We start from the raw sequence: 19,049 nt of genomic DNA, 5'->3' as shown, positions 1-19,049 counted from the left end.
CATATTATGTAGGAAAATAAATTATATGAGCCGCGCCATGACAAAACCAACATAGTGCATTTGCGACCAGCATGGATGCCAGACCAGCCTGCGCACCGCGCAGTCTGATCAGGATCAATGCTGTTCGCTTACAAACCCAATTACAAAGTAGAGAAATTGATAGCAAAATAGCAATGGATCCTAATCAGACTGCGCGGATGCGCAGGCTGGTCTGGATCCATGCTGGTCGCAAACCCACTATGTTGGTTTTGTCATGGCGGGCTCATATGTGCCAAGTTGTAATTGTGGCAAGCCACTTTAGTAAATACCTTTAGTCTGTAGCCAGGGTTAAACTTTTGTTCAAAGTAGGATATACAATGTAATTCATTATTAAACATATGCATGCATAATGCTCCGCAAACCGTTATCTTCTTAAACTCTACGAGCAGGAACAAGACACTTCACTACCCCCCCCCCACCACCCCCCCTGCCCCCTATAAGGATTTAATCATTTGAAACGGCCGAAAATGGATAAATTGCTCGTTTTGTTCAGCTAGTTCGTATTGAAATCGTAATCATTAAAGCCTTTTAAAATTTTGATATATATGCTTGATGTCGAGTAAGTTTTTTTGGAATAGCTGTAAAGCAATTTTTCAGGATACATCGCCAATGCTTACAGACAACTCACCCTAAGACACTGTACACTCTAGAAACCTGAGACACTTTATTAAAAGGTGAAGTGTTGCGGCATGGCCGTGTGACTAGTAGCCTAATGATCGCTAGCCGCATGGGTTTAAACCCCGTTAGGCGCAAGCCGTTGTTTCCTTGAGCAAGAAACTTTACACTCATTGCCAACTACGTACTGGTTGGTTCCAGGAACGGATTCGAAAATGTGTCTATAAGCTTATAGCTTCCTACACAATCAAACTTAAATAAATTCTGTATGAACCGAAGGTGAACTGTCCTCTATATTTAAGATTTGAGGGGGGGAGGGGGTAAGTGTCTTGTTCCTTTGCCGATATACCGGTCCGGAATGTTGAGATTTGCATTTCTTATAAAGTCAAAAAGTCCTACGTAGGAGTTATAAAGTCCTACGTAGGAGTTAAAAAGTCATACGTATGAATTTAAAAGTCCTACGTAGGACTTATAAAGTCCTACGTAGGAGTTTAAAAGTCCTACGTAGGAGTTATAAACTCCTAATTAGGCTTTTTTATCTCCTACGTAGGAGTTATAAAGTCCTACGTAGGAGTTAAAAAGTCCTACATAGGAGTTTAAAAGTCCTACGTAGGACTTAAAAAGTCCTACGTAGGAGTTAAAAAGTCCTACGTAGGAGTTTAAAAGTCCTACGTAGAAGTTATAAACTCCTAATTAGGCTTTTTTATCTCCTACGTAGGAGTTTTAAAGTCCTACGTAGGAGTTATAAAGGCCTACGTTCGAGTTATAAACTCCTAATTAGGCTTTTTTATCTTCTACGTTAGAGTTACAAAGTCCTTCGTAGGACTCACAAAGTCCTACGTAGGAGTTTAAAAGTCCTTCTTAGGAGTTATAAAGTCCTATGTAGGAGTTAAAAAGTCCTACGTAGGAGTTTAAAAGTCCTACGTAGAAGTTATAAACTCCTAATTAGGCTTTTTTATTTCCTACGTAGGAGTTTTAAAGTCCTACGTAGAAGTTATAAAGTCCTACGTAGGAGTTATAAAGTCCTACGTAGGACTTATAAAGTCCTACGTAGGAGTTTAAAAGTCCTACGTAGGAGTTAAAAAGTCCTACGTAGGAGTTTAAAAGTCCTACGTAGGAGTTACAAACTCCTAATTAGGCTTTTTTATCTCCTACGTAGGAGTTTATTTTTTTATAGAACATTATGAATTGGCACCAGGACACTTCCGTACAAAGGTCCACTTTTGTCATTTGCAAAATTTTTGTGACGCATAAATATCCACTTATACTGTAATATTGCTTCAGGCTTTTCAGGCTATAAAATAGGAATACCAGTATATACTGATTATTTCGACAGCACAAACTCACACAAACTTGATTCAAAACTTTCTAGAAAAAGTATAAATGAGCACCTGTCTGAATAAGAATACAAAAAATACCTCTACATTCACAGAGAACTAGCTAGGTCAGTCTAAAAATAGCACACATGAACTAAATCAACATGTTCTATTGAATAATAATATGTTATTCCTGTTCAAATCAAATATGATGTAATGGTTTTGCTCACAATAATATGTATGCTTATCTGCTTATTGATTAAAAACCGATTACAAATTTTCTGTCTATTAAAGTGACATTATGACTATCCAAGTGTTAATAAATGTTGAGAGTGCAGGACTGGTGAAATTCAAGATAAGTTCATATTTTGCCAAAATTGTTTCCTAGAATTTCATATCTTACTTTAAATGAATATCTAAGAACCAACGTGGCTAACTAACACTTTTATAAATAACCTTCAGAATCCATTGGTTATGCTCTATTGATAAAAAGACTGTGGCATTCTTTTTAAATTTTAGGCAGTTTTTAGCTTTTTTCAGAATTCAAGCCATTACTACAGTCATGGCATCCATTCCTGTTCAAAAACTTTAACATTATATGGCCATTCTTTTATTTCTAAACCGATTGCCTTCATACTTTGACACAACCACAGGAGATTGACATTCTATCAATAACTGAAAAATATAAGCAAATAATTAAAAAATAATGGCAAATATACCCCTCTATACTACAAATAGTATAGAGGGGTATATTTGCCGTTCTTTTTTAATTATTTGCTAATAGAATGTCAATTTCCTGTGGACACAACATCCCTTTGGACAAGACCTTCAAATTGAGTAGAATGAATTTGAGTTTGACTCATAAACAATCTTGACTTTCAAGGTCAAATGTGTTTTTGCTTGATTTTTGTTACACCTATAACTTTATTATTCATTAATGGATTGTGTTCATACTTAAACACACCACCTTTAAACAAAATTTATCATGACCTTCACTCATCAATGACCTATATATAGTATGTCAAATTACTATTACATTTTGCTTGATTTTTGCTATTATTGGCTATAACTTTGTAATTTATGAATAGACTATTTTAATTCTTGAGAACAACTATCTTAAGGACACTTCAAGTGGACATAACATTTGTAATTCAAATATGACCTTGTCAAAGTTGTTATTTTTGATGGATTTGATTCAGTCTTGGACAAAAAAACACATATGACAAAACTAAAATGACGATAATTCAAATGTGACCTTGATCTTTGAATGACCATAACAGTATTTATGTCAAATATGAAATTTGAAAAATATTTTGTTTGTATAATGTTTTCTTGAAGTATTCTTTACTAACAATATTCTTCTCCCGATGTGTTTGACTTGAGAAATAATTCGAGCGTGTCCCCCGCTATGTGGTGACTCTTGTTATATTTTATCCTAAATATTTCTTATCATCAATAACTGATCAATCAATATTAAAATAGTCAATAATTTGAAATATATATCTGACGATGAAAAAAGAGCATAATGTCACTTAAACATTATCCTCATACATAAAATAATATTATAAAACAACTTCCGTAAACAAACAACGAATAGACTCAACTGAAATGCAAGCATCAAGTGACCAGTTTCAGGCCATCTGCCGCTTTTTGGTAGATCCCTGCTTTCAAGGCTGCCTAATTACCTAAATCTGTAGTTGCAAATCATGATAATGTTATACCCAATATTTTACACCAAAATTCTTTCAAGTAAAAGTTTATCATTGTAAAAATATAATAGCTTGTATGTGCAACTAATGATTGTATAACTGATTACAATAACACTTTGTTATTTCATATTTGGTGTATTTATAAATAAATGGCTTTATGTATATTTTTATATGGAAACTGTAAAAAAGATAATCAGATTTCTTTTCAAAAGGAATTATATTTTCCACAAACTTTTGAAGCCTTAGGAAATTGTTAATCTTAAGAATGATCCTTTTAATCAAATAAACATATCCTCCCCTTTTCAAAGTTGTAATAATCTCATGTCCATTTATCTTAGATTGTGCAGAGTTAAATGCAGTTGATATTTAAAGTTGATATATGGTTTGATTTTTATTTTGTTTTATTGTTGTAAAACATAAAATTTGAATATCTCTATTAGATCAGTTGGAAAGAAAAGATATGTAAAAGATTAATAAGAAATATACTCAAACCTTGTTTTTATGCTTCTCTTAACCCGATTTGACTTCTAAAAAAGCATTGCAATACTTTTCAATTTTGACCAAATTCAAACTTGAACTGCTTATTCCTAAGATGTATCTATTATGTCAAATTTGAGTTGAATGTGTTCAACCATTGAGAAGATAATGAACAGAAACTAAAAATTTCTGATTTTTTTTTCAAAGTTCAAGAGGGATAACTCTGTCAGCTATCATCAATCACGACCAAACTCCAACTTGACCACTTTATTCTAATGACATATCCATATGTTAAATTTGAGTTGAATATGTACAACTGTTGGGAAGATAATGAATGAAAACTGAAAATTTCTTTCTTTTTTTTAAATTAAAGGGGCATTACTCTGACAAAAATCATTGAACCATGACCAAATTTAAACTTGACCTGCGCAATTCTTTGACATATGCATATGTCAAATTTGACAATACTGTTGGGGAGATAATGGTTGGAAACTGAGAATTTCATATTATTATCAAAGTGAAAGGAACATATCTGCCAAAAACAATCGAACCAAGTCCAAATTCTAACTTGACATGCGCATTCCTTTGACGTATCCATATGTCAAATTTGAGTTAAATGTGCACAACTGTTGGGGAAGATAATGAACGGAAACTGAAAGTTTAATCAAGAGGCATTACTCTGCTAAAAATCATGGGACCATGACCATATTCGAACCTGACCTGTATTTTCTCATGACATATTCAAATGTCAAATTTGAGTTGAATTTGTGCAACCGTTATAAGATAATGAACGGAAATTGATGATGATGGTGGAATGACGGAAGGTTTGAATGACGGATTCCAGGGTAACACTATAATGCCCCAGCCATCCCAGCCATTTTATGGCGGAGCATAAAAAAACCCTGTCAATATCGATAATTAAAAGATTTTATGTTTTAAAAAAAATACTTCATATTCTGGAAAAACAGAGTGAGTGAATGATCTGAAATTTTGCAGGCATAATTATCAAATTTGTGTTTGCATATAATAATAAGACAGGGGGTTTGATGAGATTAAACTATTATACACCATAGCAAATTTATTACTGAAAAGCTCTCTTCTGTTGTCATACTCTTCCATCCTGGCATTTAATTTTTTACTTATAACTAAAAGTAAATTTTGTCATGTTATACAGCCTTGTAATTCATAAACGTCTAGTTTTGCAATTAAAAGAATTTTTTAAATACAAAAAGGACATACAAATTTATTAATAGAAATACATGTGCTCACCATTATCTCTGCTAGATCTCTTCCACAGAAAGTTTTATTTCCTGAAACATAAATAATCATTGCAGATATTATATAAATATCATCACAACTAAACTTTGTACAAATAGAGCTGTCAAAACCAACAAGAGTACACCCACCACATCTGTGACACAGGATTTTTTATAGGTCCATTTATCATTACTTTTGAAAAAGAATATTTGAACTAAGTTTTAAGAAAGTCCTTCAAGCCTGAAGGAGTATAAAATTTGTAGTGGTACGCAAAATTGTCTGACATTTCAAAAAAATGTTTTCCCTAAAACTTTCTGAAGAAAGATTGTAAACTTTGTTAACCAGATAAACAGTATGCACACAAAGTCTCTTCCTCCTGGAAAGCATCTAACTCACAATAATATTAATATAACAAATATTGCTGTTCAATAAACAAACAAAAAAATTAAACTAGAAATGACATTTCCTGCACCCACACTCCACTGTTTTGTCAATCTTATTGCTCTTGGTCAAATATTTTTTGGGCTACATGTGCCACAAGTTGAAAACTAAAAATCTTTTAAAGTAAATGGCAAGAGCTTTACAAATACTGAATAAATCCACAAGCAAACCCCAAGGTGCATAAGTACACATACTTACCAACATTAACACTCTAGGTTAAATACTTTTTGAGCTACACATGACACTAGTTGAAAATTGCAAATTTTTACTAAGTCAAGGACAATAACTCTGACAAAACAGAAGAAATCTACATGCAAAACCCCAGGTACACAACTTCACATGCTGAGCATTACATTCCTATGAAGTTTCATGACTTTAGGTCAAATACTTTTGAGCTACGTGTGCCACAAAATGAAAAAGGATGGGCAGAAGGATGGACAGACAGACAAGGGTCAAACTAAATGCTCCCCCCCCTAAAGTGGGGGCACAAAAATGTTGTTGAAATAAAATGCACAGATAGCATTAGAAATAAATAAAGATAAAAACCATGTCTTTCAGCAAACACTTTCTCTGCCGTTTTTATGTCATTATCTTTATATCCATTTTCTTGTAGACTTTGTATGGCAATCCTTTTCTTCTGAAAAAACAACAACAAAACAAAAATATACATTTATGAACAATTCAAAAAAAGAAATGGCACAAAATTATGATGTTGTAATTCATACCTGACTAAAAACAATTTGTATTTTAGCTTTTGTGACCTACATCAAACTGGAACAGTTTTGGAAACTTATGTAGAGAACAACATAAGGGTCATTCCTATAAAGATTGGTCAAAGTCTACCCTGTGGCAAGGGAGGAATCATTCTGTTGATTTAAAATGAAATCATTGATAAACACATAACTAGAGACAAACAAATTAAGAACAGAAGTAGAAATTTATATTTTGTAGTTTACATTTAATGATTATACTAACATTTTGGATATCTTTTTCTATTATATCTATGCTTCAGAGCTATTTAAAGTCATACAAACACTTAAATTTAACTGCCAAATTTCACAGCTATTGAGAACATGGAATAAAGAAGCGTTAAACCATTGATAATAGTCAGCTTGAAACAGTTGTTGTCATATTAAATAAATTGTTGTTTACCTGTTCATAAATTCAGGATTGGGTGATTACTCCAGAAAAAAAAGGTTGATGTTATGATATAATGTAACAGTGACCTTTGTTCTATTCAGTAAATGTTAAAAGTGCCTTGACATTGAATTTGCTTAGAATGGTTCAATGCATTTTCGTACACACCTGCAAAGAATGGATGCCAATGTAAAATATTTTGTTTTGTAAATAGTAATGTATAAAGTCATCATTTTACTTGTACAAAATTTTAAGATTATCATTGTCTCATTACTAAAAAAAGAGAACCTATACTTATTTTCAAAGTAAAAATAATGTAACTTATTAAATGGATGATGTCAGTCATGTAACTTGCTAGTTACCAAGAACATGTACTTTTATTTCATGCTTTCCAGTGTTTTACTGTAATTATATCAGATGATTATATTCTGATAAACCACTAGTGAAATTTATAAAATATAAACATCAATTTTTTTTTGTTTTACATATAAGATTGAAATATATTTCATTCGTGAACACCAGCTATCGTATTTTCACTTGTGGCTACGCCACTTGTGAAAATATTGCAACTGGTGTTCACTCAGTGAAATATATTTCAATCTTACATGTAAAACAAACAAATATCCTCTATGTATTTGTATGTCAAATGAAGTGCATACCATATTAAGCCATTGGTTGTAATGGAACTTAAAGCTTGCTAATTTTCAAAGTATAAAAAGCCAAAAAAAAGAACAAAAAAAAACAGTGTGAAACTCTTCAGTGAATTGTAACTGGTTGAGTAATGGTAATGTAAGTGTGTACAAAAGCAACACAAGAGCCATGCTAAATTACTTTTGCTTATATGACAATACCCCCAGGAGAGCTATAGATACCGGTACTTGAAATAATGGATTTATTGCAAATGAAAGATACTGGTTTCCTAGCAGTTTCCGTCCCCTAGCAGTTTTCCGGCCGTTTATCGTTTTCGTCCAGTACCGTCTATTTTTACCAGTAAAGCATCCACATTATTTCATCATTCAGAGAGACATTTGTTTTCTATGCTAAACAACATTCAAAATAGTACAACGATTTATATGTTTTGAAGTTTTGCCTGTTATTTAAAGTTACATATGAGAACTTGCGACTTTCAAAAATAAGCAACACCTGGGGAATTCTAGTTTGAATATCCATGAGCAATAACTAAGACCCCATTTTAGGTAAATCAATACTTTGGAAAATATTTTTGCAGACGACACGAAAAAGGTTGGGAAGTTCTGTTTGTCTGATAAAACCATCTTAACATTGCTTTATGGTACTGAATTATATTCAGAATAAAAAAGGTCCGGAAAACTGCTATGAATTTTTGAATAAAGGTGAAAAAGGTGTTACGTTTCAGGCCTGTATTCAAATTAAAAAGTAAAATGAAAGTGCAACATTAAACACATGGCAATGCTGGACAGGTACCTAACTTTGTTCTGTCACAGTTTTGTACCCCTCCATAAAATGATTTTTATTTTATTTGTTAAAAAGTGCAATTTATGGCCGGAAACTGCTAGGAAACCAGTACAGTGTCCTGCTTGAACCAGTAGAATGACAAGTATTGACATGTAAGATTTTTCTCTTAATGTCTTGTGTTGCTTTTTTGTATTATATTGATAAAGTACCAAGATTTTAAATTCTTGGGTGACACTCATAGAGCAATTCAACAATAAATTATTTAATCCTAGAGAGAATCAAAATGTAAGAAATTTGCGAAGATTAACCTTATTTCTCAAATATTTCTTTTGAGAACTGTAGCTTATTTACAGAACAAGTGACTATTAACTAGAACTGTGTCCAAGGGACACGGATGCCCCCACTGTGCAGATGTGCTCGTAAACAAGAGCATGCATATCTGTATGTAAGATTTTTATGCAGAACTTTTTATTAAAATCTGCTATCCGGTTTAAGAGGAGTTGCAATTACAAAATTTCTATATGGTATATAGTGAAAAAATCAACAAAGGGCCATAATTCTGTTAAATTTGGTCGCAGCAAAAATTCCTTCCTTTACTACCATCTACACATTAAGGTTGTTCATCCCTAAAAGTTTAAGCAAAATCTGCTATCCGGTTTAAGAGGAGTAGTGTTCACAAAATTTCTACATAGTATATAGTGAAAAAATCAACAAAGGGCCATAATTCTGTTAAATTTGGTCACAGCAAAAATTCCTTCCTTTCTTACCATCTGCACATTAAGGTTGTTCATCCCTAAAAGTTTAAGCAAAATCTGCCATCCGGTTTAAGAGGAGTTGCGTTCACAAGATTTCGGGACGTACGGCACACTTGACTGCACAACTCAGCAGTTACTGAGTTTATTGTCAGGCTAAAAAAAATAAAGCCACCTTTCATCCCCTGTGACAATATCCCTTTTTCAGAGGTAGCGTAAAAATTGGCATCCCAGGGCATTTACATTTACTTTCAAGGGCAAATCATGGTTAAATGTTGCCAATAATTAAAATATGCCCCTTATACTATATAATAGTTTTACATGAATTGAATAAAGATGTTACCTACCGGCTCTTTTGTTAAAATGCGGTCTAGTAAATCACTAACCGACCGCTTAACAGGTCTGCAAATATATACCAACCTGTTTTTGTTCTATTAAGACTAGTGTTCTGTATACAACAGAAAATATGTGAAGTAAGTAGAGAAACTTAGAAACTCGTACATTACACAATATTCACAGTTAACGCAGAAATTTTGAAAAATGGGGGTTGGGTAATGACCACTTCGAATAGGAAAAAGGATGGATATATATTTTAAAGTACATTTCATCAAATTAATAGAAATTAAATTAGCCCATACAGCTGTAAGGACCCTCATAACATATATTCCAGATTATTTGTGAGAAAAACAAACTAGCTACTGGCGTTGAAGTTTGTGTTTCGCCAATTTAAATGAGTACAATAATGCACATGTCATTTAGCCTTTCTTTACAGTTTGCTTTTCGGTATACCTAACACATTTGCCAAACTATATAGCTTCATAAGATACTAGTTTTTAAGATTTATTTCCACAACTATGTCTGATTTTGCATAATCCTGCATTATTTTAACAATTCTGCATTATCAATTTATGGGATATATATCTATATATCTATAGCAGCACAGACCCGGTGGCTATATACAGACCCGGTGGCCTTTTAAAAACTTTGATTGCTACGCTCTCTTGGTCTTCAAATCGCTAACCGGGTCTGTACATACTATGCAGACCTATTCCTCGTATGGTAACTATTACATCAGGGAAATATTACAAGAATAAAATTATATCTAACCCTTTAAATAGTATCAAGGTGAAAAGTTTAAACTTAAGTCTTAAAATAAAAAACCTACTACTGGTAGTCAGATATTTGGCTAACTTTGGTTGTATCTCTGAGAGAAGTAAAAATAAGTAAAAATGGCTTGCAGACATGCATTGTCATGGAGGTAGATTTATGTGTCAAAACCCATCGTCTACTTCAGTTATTTTTAAAAACAGGACACTTAGTCAGCTTTTGCTGGATGTCTATCACTGATAAAACAATTTAGAAAGAGGATAGTCTGATAGGATGTTGGGGGTTAAAATATATAAAAAGGCCAATGGGGCAAAATAAATGTCAGCTAAAATCAAAATTTATTGATATGTTAAATTGTTGTCAGTATCAAGGTTGCTGTGGAAGTAATTGCGTGTTAAGAAAAGTTAATGCTTGCGATGAAAGTTACTGGTTGCTAAAGAAAGTCAATGGTTGCTAAGGGAGTCAGTGGTTGCTAAGGGAAGTAACTCGTTGCTGTGGAATTAACAGGTTTCTAAGGAAAGTCAATGGTTGCTATGCAATTTACTGGTTGATTATTTAGTTGTTCACATAACAATGCTTCATATCTAAGCTCTTCAGGTTTTACTATATACACATATTAAGAAAACCGTTATTTCTGGCAGGGAAAGGACAATTTTAACCCTTGGGCTATAATTTGGTAGTGGTAAACTTGATAATCTTGCATGCTAAATATCTAAGCTTGAGGATTCTACTACATACATAAATAGATAACAAATGATCACCTCCCTCATAACAAATTTTGACCCATTCAACAAACTTTGATAAGGTCTATTAGACAATGTTCCATGCCACATAGCTTAGCTCTAGCTCTTACAATTTTTAGTAAAAAAATAGAGAACTAAAAGATAATACTCACCTCAGCATCTTTCTCAATTGCTTGAGCACCTGACTCCATCTCTGCACTATCTATGCCTGCAATATTCTCATCAAAGTCTATTGCACCAGCCTGAGCATCATGATCTACTGCTTCAGCATCTGCATCATTATTTATTGTATCAGCATCTGGATCTGTAGATTGTACCCTTTTGTCCACAGCTTCAGCATCCGGATCTGTACCAGTAGTACTGGGATCTGCTGCATCAGCAATTGGATCTGTAGATTGTACCCTAATGTCCACAGCTTCAGCATCTGGATCTGTACCAGTAGTAATGGGATCTGCTGCATCAGCATCTGGATCTGTAGATTGTACCCTTATGTCCACAGCTTCAGCATCTGGATCTGTACCAGTAGTAATGGGATCTGCTGCATCAGCATCTGGATCTGTAGATTGTACCCTAATGTCCACAGCTTCAGCATCTGGATCTGTACCAATAGTACTGGAATCTGCTGCATCAGCATCTGGATCTATAGATTGTATCCTATGGCCCACTAATTCAGCATCTTGATCTATACCAATAGCTTCAAGATCTACTGACTCAGCATCTGCAGCCAAACCATCTTGAGCCTGAGCTTCTGGATGTAAATCTGGATTACTCATGGCCTTCCGCTGAGTGTTTTGAATTGCCTGTAAACTTATTTCACCACCCTGACATTTTTTTGACTTTTGAGGCAAGCTGTTAAATTTTATCTGTTGTTTAGATTTATTACCCAAAATGTGAGAGACATTTACAATGTTAGGCAAAGACTTTGTTTCTTGCAAATGATCTGGGACATCATCTTTTTCTCCCCGACATAACTGTCTGGATTGGTGATTAATAGTACTCTGGTTTACATGCTGCCCGTCATTCTTCTTATCCTTGTTCATGGTTCCCCTTTTAACAGACATTCTTGCCTTCCTGCTAAAAAAAGGAATTACAAGCTATTTGAAAAGTGACAGATTTATTGTACTGAAATCAACAATTGGAATATTCTGGTTCAGAAATGAAAGTTATCAAATGACCAGATTTTGAATTGTGATATCAATATATACTGTATTACATCTCAGATATATGAAAATAATGCAGGCATTATTAAGTAATGCCGTATCAAATTTCAATGGAAAACGTCACGAAAAAGCAAGAGCCTTAAATACAACGTCAACGTCATTTCCTGAAAAGTCTACTCTTAAATCGTTACAATTGTTTGAATAACAACGGTTTTAACATCACTGGTGCTTACACAAATCAAGAGAAAAACAACGTCAATAGGCGACATTGAAGTCAGGGCAATCATCAAGTTTTGTATAGGAATAGAAAAGACACCAACGGAGACGTATAAAATGATTCAAGCATCTAGTACAACAAAGAAATGCTGTAGATCGCTAGTATTTAGACGGCATGACATGTTCTGAAACGGAAGAGAATCAATAGAGGATGCCCGGACCTCACGCCGATGGATTTCCGAGTTTTTCCAGAATCAAAGCATAGCTGCGTGGTCGACGCTTTGATTCCGGGTTGGAATTACAAATTGAAACCCAGAGAATAGTTTCCTCTTTCGACAAAATCTGGTACGAGGACACGTACGACAAATGGGTAAAGAGGCATAGAAAATGTATCGCTGTGAATGGAGAATACGTCGAGAAGTGAGTCAATATGACGATCGGGGAAATTTGACGTTAACATATTTAGCACTGACGTTAGCGTGCTCCGGGTATGATTCGGTGTATGTTTTGTTTTATAAATATGTAATTTACTTATTGTTTAATGTATTTCATTGTAATTTTTACAGCTGGCTGTTAAAGAATTAAATATTTTTATGGTATTTTTCTTGCTTTTCAATTCCTATTATTTATCAAACTACAGCAAAAGTCCTTAAACTTCCGAACACCCCTCGTATTGTAAAAGAAGAATATTTGCATGTTATGTAAAAATAAATTCACTATAAGATCAATAAGTTCAAAATGTATATAACATATGATATAAATGATTTTTTTTTACAAATCTGATCTTGACCTGTGTGTTCCTTTGATGTATCCATATGTAAAATTTGAGTTGAATGTGTGATGATAAACCATACTGAAAATTTCTTCAAGGGGCATAACTCTCTCAACAAGAGCTGTCACAGGAGACAGCGAAGCTCGACTAATAAAATACTGGAAGCAGTAAGGAGGACAAAACTATGAAAGAAAAATCAATTATGTATAATTATGTGTTAAGTTATAGTAACAAAAAATCTGTTAACATAAATTCCAAGATCAAGGGGAATAATTCTAGAAATAGTCACACTAGAGTTATGAACCTTGTCACACAACATGTGGTGTAATGATGAGAAATATATATTTGAAGTTTGAAGTAAATACCTTAAAAAGTAAAGAAGTTATAATATTTCTTAAAGAAAATCCTAAGTTCAAAGAGAGATAAATCTGTAAATATTGCTTCATGAGTTATGAACATTGTCACATAAAATGTAATTGATGATAAGGAATAAGTATTTGAAGTTTGAGGTAGATACCTTTAAATCTACAAAAGTTATAGTAAAAAGTAATATTTTTTAAAGGAAAATTCTAAGTTCAAGGGGAGATTAATCTAAAAATATTGGTGCTAGAGTTATGAACCTTGTCTAAAGATGGGGATGATGATAACATACATATATTAATTTTGAAGTATGAGATTGATCCCTTAACAAATAAAGAAGAAACAGTAAAAAATAGTATTTTTTTAAGAAAATTCTAAGTTCAAAGGGAGATAAATCTGAAAATATTGGTGCTAGAGTTATGAACCTTGTCACATAAGATGGGGATGATGATAACGTACATATATTTGAAGTATGAGGTTGATCCCTTAACAAATAAAGAAGAAACAGTAAAAAATAGTATTTTTTTAAGAAAATTCTAAGTTCAAAGGGAGATAAATCTGAAAATATTGGTGCTAGAGTTATGAACCTTGTCACATAAGATGGGGATGATGATAACGTACATATATTTGAAGTATGAGGTTGATCCCTTAACAAATAAAGAAGTAACAGTAAAAAATAGTATTTTTTGAGGAAAATTCTAAGTTCAAGGGGAGATAAATCTGAAAATATTGGTGCTAGAGTTATGAACCTTGTCACATAAGATGGGGATGATGATAACGTACATATATTTGAAGTATGAGGTTGATCCCTTAACAAATAAAGAAGTAACAGTAAAAAATAGTATTTTTTGAGGAAAATTCTAAGTTCAAGGGGAGATAAATCTGAAAATATTGGTGCTAGAGTTATGAACCTTATCACATAAGATGGGGATGATGATAAGGTACATATATTTGAAGTATGAGGTTAATCCCTTAACAAATAAAGAAGTAACAGTAAAAAATAGTATTTTTTGAGGAAAATTCTAAGTTCAAGGGGAGATAAATCTGAAAATATTGGTGCTAGAATTATGAACCTTGTCACATAAGATGTGGTTGATGATAAGGAACATATTTGAAGTTTGAAGTTGATACCTTAAGAAATGACAAAGTTATAGTGAAATATATTTTACTGCACCAAAACTTTAATCTGAAATCTGGACGCGGACGTGGACGCCGACGCCGGGGCGAGTAGGACAGCTCTCCATATACTTTGTATAGTCGAGCTAAAAATCATTGAACCATGATTAAATTCAAACTTGACCTGCACTGATATATGCATATGTCGAGATAATGAATGGAAACTATATGCCCCAGCCATTTTATGGTGGGGGGAGGGGGATAAAAATGCAGAATTTTTAGTGCAGATTAAAAATGTTGAATTTGACCTTCTTGCAATCTTGAGCAACATGGGTTTTGCACATCACCTCATTCAGGTGAACACTTGAATTAATTCAAATGAAAATGCAACAAGAGATATAGGATACAAAAATCAGCATTACAGGACCAAGTTCGGAAAGGAATAAATTCTTCAAAAAGAACACTTTTAAGTTTTACTACATTGTATTTAACTTTTCACTGTGTACATTCCACATGCATTTACCCAAGTGTTCTAAATATTCTATTTTCAGTTGAATGTTGAAAGGTTAACTTAAATATCAAAGTGTTAAAAATCATTTTTGATGTACATTTTTTTTTTCATTTAAAATACTTTTAAACCATATTGTAATTTATATTTTATTATTAAGACAATGAGATGAGTCAACTTTGGCATTTTCGTATCATTTGCGATTTTAATATTTATGGAATGTTTGAATATTTCAATTTTGCAATGCCAAACATATAGTGTGCTACATCATTGTAAAACAACATGGTATTCATAATTGTGTTAACTATAAATCCAGTATTTGACTGATTTCTATGTTATTTGATGCACAATACTTGAACCGCAATTTATTTCTCTTTTAAAAATAATGACAATGTATATAGTGTTTCATTTGCAAGCATGCAGCATTGACTAGCAATTAATTACAGACAGAACAACTGGACAGTGTATCTAGCATGTACCATAAAGGGAAATTTATAGGTAAACAATCGGCATGAGCATAAGGTATTCACTCATGGACAGTGATGAGGATTCAGTCTTTGTATTTAAAGGTTACTCTATTTTAGTAAGCCTTGCAAAATAATGTGGGGAGAAGTGTAGTGATTACAAGTATAGACCAATAATTCCAACAGCCTTGCTGTTGGGTTAACCCTTAGCGATGTGGTTGAGTGTCCCCCTTAAGTCCAAATATTTTGACGTAAACTGGATTTGAAGCTATTTTTTACCATTTATTAGTCTAATCCGCTTTTTCTGATAAATGTAACACTGTAAAGAAAAGAAAATGCGATGTCTTTCAGTGAAAAACTAAGTGTTCTCTATGTAATTGAGAGGTCTGGAGTTCAAAACCCGGTCACCACCTGAGGATTTTTCAGGTTTACAATATCTAAAGTTTCTTTTCAGGGGCAAATGTCCACCTCTTCATTTCATTCCTTTTTTTAGGAAAGGGGGGAAGGGGCAAATAGTCATCTCTAAATGGGGTGTGTTGCAGATGTCCAGTCCAATAACATAATTCCCTGCGGTCTGGAGACCGCAGGGTATTGGTACGCGTTTAACTTTTGAGGCATGGAGGAGCACGTGACCTGTTTTCGGTACATGGAGGAGCATGTGATATGTAAACCGTACATGATTGGTTAATTGACCTTTTCGAAAACCTAGCTAAATACCATTTGCCGGTACGTTACGGATTTACCTGTATGGAATTAGTAAGAACAAAAAACTATTACGTGATATTTCTAATTTTCTATAATTATTTTACCGTTTAAGGTGGAAAACTTGAATGATGTGTTTGAAAATTATCAATGTTTCTTTAATATCTATCTCAAATATTGTTTATACTGAAAATCTACAAAATTAAAATATTCGTAGTGGCATCTGCCATAATAAATAGAGTTATTTTCTGCGTTATTTTCTGCGTAAACTTGTGTGTTTACTTTATTTATTTTTTGCTCGGAATTATTCATAAAATGGTAGGCTTTTCTTAAAAAGAAATAATTGTTTTATGTTCGACCTTCTCTGGTCTTCAACGGTCACCAGTTTCCAAAGACCTTCTTCTATAGTGATCGTTTATTCAATTGTCAACTATATTCCTGATACAAACGTTTATTTATTACCCCCCCCCCCCAAAAAAAAAAATGTTAAAAAAAGTTAAATGAAATATCATTATATCATTAAAATGTTCACCGCAGGAAACCATTTTACTTGTTATTTACTGGGGAAGTAAGAGTCTGCAGTGATGGGATTGTCTGTATACTAAATACCTAAACAATCATCATGCAGAGTTTTATTTTCAGATGGGGAGATTTCAGTTATTTTTGTAAAATATGAGCTATTATTCATTTAATGCAGTCTTTTTAAGGAATTGTTTTTTTTTAGGTCAGCTTTGTCAAACATCCAAAATGATTGTTTGACTGAATATTTGAAATATCTTTTATTTAAACAGAGCACTGTGATTTAGAGCTCTGGTCATTTATGTATCAATGAATCATTCAAAATGGAGTCTCTATCTACGTATCCTTAAATGCCAGCATATCACTGAATTATACAAAATACTGATATTTTAACTGATAATCAAGATGAAAAACAACAAAAAACAACTACTATTCTCTCAATACTCAATAAACTGATAAACTATTAACAAAAAGTATCTGAAACAAGATATGCGTAATATCCTGTTCATTTTAAGTGACCTAAATTACTTTGTAAACCATTCTTTTTAGAGATAATGCTTTATATGCCTTCTTAAGAGCATACAAGTTACAATCGATCTATCATGTTACATTACTTAAACCACTTTGAGTTATAAAATATCATCATAATAAAACAAAATGTTAAGAAAAAACCACACACTTACTTTTTCTCAACGGTAAAGAGATTAAACCGGAAATACCGGAAATACCGTATTGAGTGATTGTATTATTGGATTTTGATTTAGAGTTATATTTTTTTTTCCTCAAAGAATTCAAACTTAAAAAAAAAAATTGACTTGGTGCAATAATACCGTTGTCGTATAACGGAGAGAGAACTCACAGATGTTTCATACTTTATTACTGATACACAAGTATAATGACAGCTTTTACATAAAATGTTATGAAATCTAGCCGACTCCCAAATACGTTATCTATCATTTTGTCGTATGAACTATGTACACCCTTTTATATATGAAATAAAAAACCTTAATATATGTATATACATGTCGACTTGTCATTTATTTTAATATGATGTGTAAACAGTAAAATACGATATAGAAACCACTGAATAAATATTTAAAAAAAAATGCAACATGTTTACAAGTACAAAAGGGAGATAATTAAAATTGAGTTCACATTAAAGGTAACACAATTTTGTTGCACTACATGTGCACCTCTAGTGCACTTCAATGAGCATTTTGAAAACCCATTATGCACTAGACATACTCATTTCAAAGTATGATATGACGATATATATCATTGGTTTATGTATAACTTAATACATTACTTGCAAAGCACTTGCCTAACTTAAACCAACGAAAAAGTGTTAAGTCTTTCAGTTTCAATTTGAAAGTTGTAGGTTTGAATCTTAAAGGCACATTTATTTAATGCCTCAAAAACAAGTAATTTTGTTCTTTAGAAAGAACAAACATGTTTCTTATAATACTTAAAGCAAATAAAATGCTTATTATCCTGAAAAAAAAATAGCTGTGAATGTGAATTAATTGCAAGTCGTACTGGATGCGAGCAGTTTCCGTACAAAAGCAGTACCCGTATTTTTCATCTAAACGCTTGATTTTTTCTTGCATTCTTCAAAAATTGATATCAAATGAAGCAGATGCATAATCAAGACAAAATCTAAGTGTCAGTTTGGCAGTACGTATAAAAAATTTTCATTTCAAATCACTTTCACCTGTGTGTTGTCAAAACCTGACCTTGTTAACTTTTGGGGATTCTGTCCTTGCGCGCATGCGCAAAAATACTTACATGTGAGGCTTGTTAAAGAGTTTTCCACTTATACCACCTGTGTACAGATAAGTAGGTAGTGAGACAAAAACCTGTTTAATTATCAGATTTTGATCTATATTACTAAGATTTCTGGGTGCATCAATAAATTCGTAAACTAATTCAATAGCGGGGAAATGATTTAATTCAAGTACCTAAAATAATTACTCCTTCTCAAAGTAACGTCCCATGCACGATTTGCACTTGTCCCATTTCTCAACCCATGACTCGAACAGGTGTTGTAGCCCGTCACGTGACATCTCCCACAGATGAGTGTCTACGACACACCTCAGTTCCTCTCTTGACTCACATTTCGTACCACGAAGACTGTTTTTTTAAAGTTGGGAACAGCCAGAAGTCACAAATTGCTAGGTCAGGGCTGTAGGGTGGGTGCAGTAACAG

The 19,049-nt window shown here is 33.0% G+C and overlaps 1 protein-coding gene across 1 annotated transcript; it reads right to left on the bottom strand.

Moving 5' to 3' along the window:
- Window positions 1-1,824: 1,824 nt before the first annotated feature.
- LOC132712899 (putative surface protein SACOL0050) lies at window positions 1,825-17,558 on the bottom strand. Its single transcript, XM_060695335.1, has 5 exons — window positions 17,528-17,558; window positions 11,180-12,101; window positions 6,401-6,491; window positions 5,426-5,466; window positions 1,825-3,661 (listed from the first exon to the last, which is right to left on the bottom strand). The coding sequence occupies exons 2-5, from the start codon at window positions 12,086-12,088 to the stop codon at window positions 3,656-3,658; spliced, it is 1,047 nt and encodes a 348-aa protein (XP_060551318.1). The 5' UTR covers window positions 12,089-12,101; window positions 17,528-17,558; the 3' UTR covers window positions 1,825-3,655.
- Between the last annotated feature and the right edge of the window lie 1,491 nt (window positions 17,559-19,049).

The sequence above is a fragment of the Ruditapes philippinarum genome, unplaced genomic scaffold (assembly GCF_026571515.1).
Source record: "Ruditapes philippinarum isolate M1 unplaced genomic scaffold, ASM2657151v2 ctg1161_1_1_1_1, whole genome shotgun sequence".
NCBI lineage: Eukaryota > Metazoa > Mollusca > Bivalvia > Venerida > Veneridae > Ruditapes > Ruditapes philippinarum.
The sequence above is the reverse complement of the archived record's forward strand: the minus strand, read 5'-3'. Positions and strand labels throughout refer to the sequence as shown.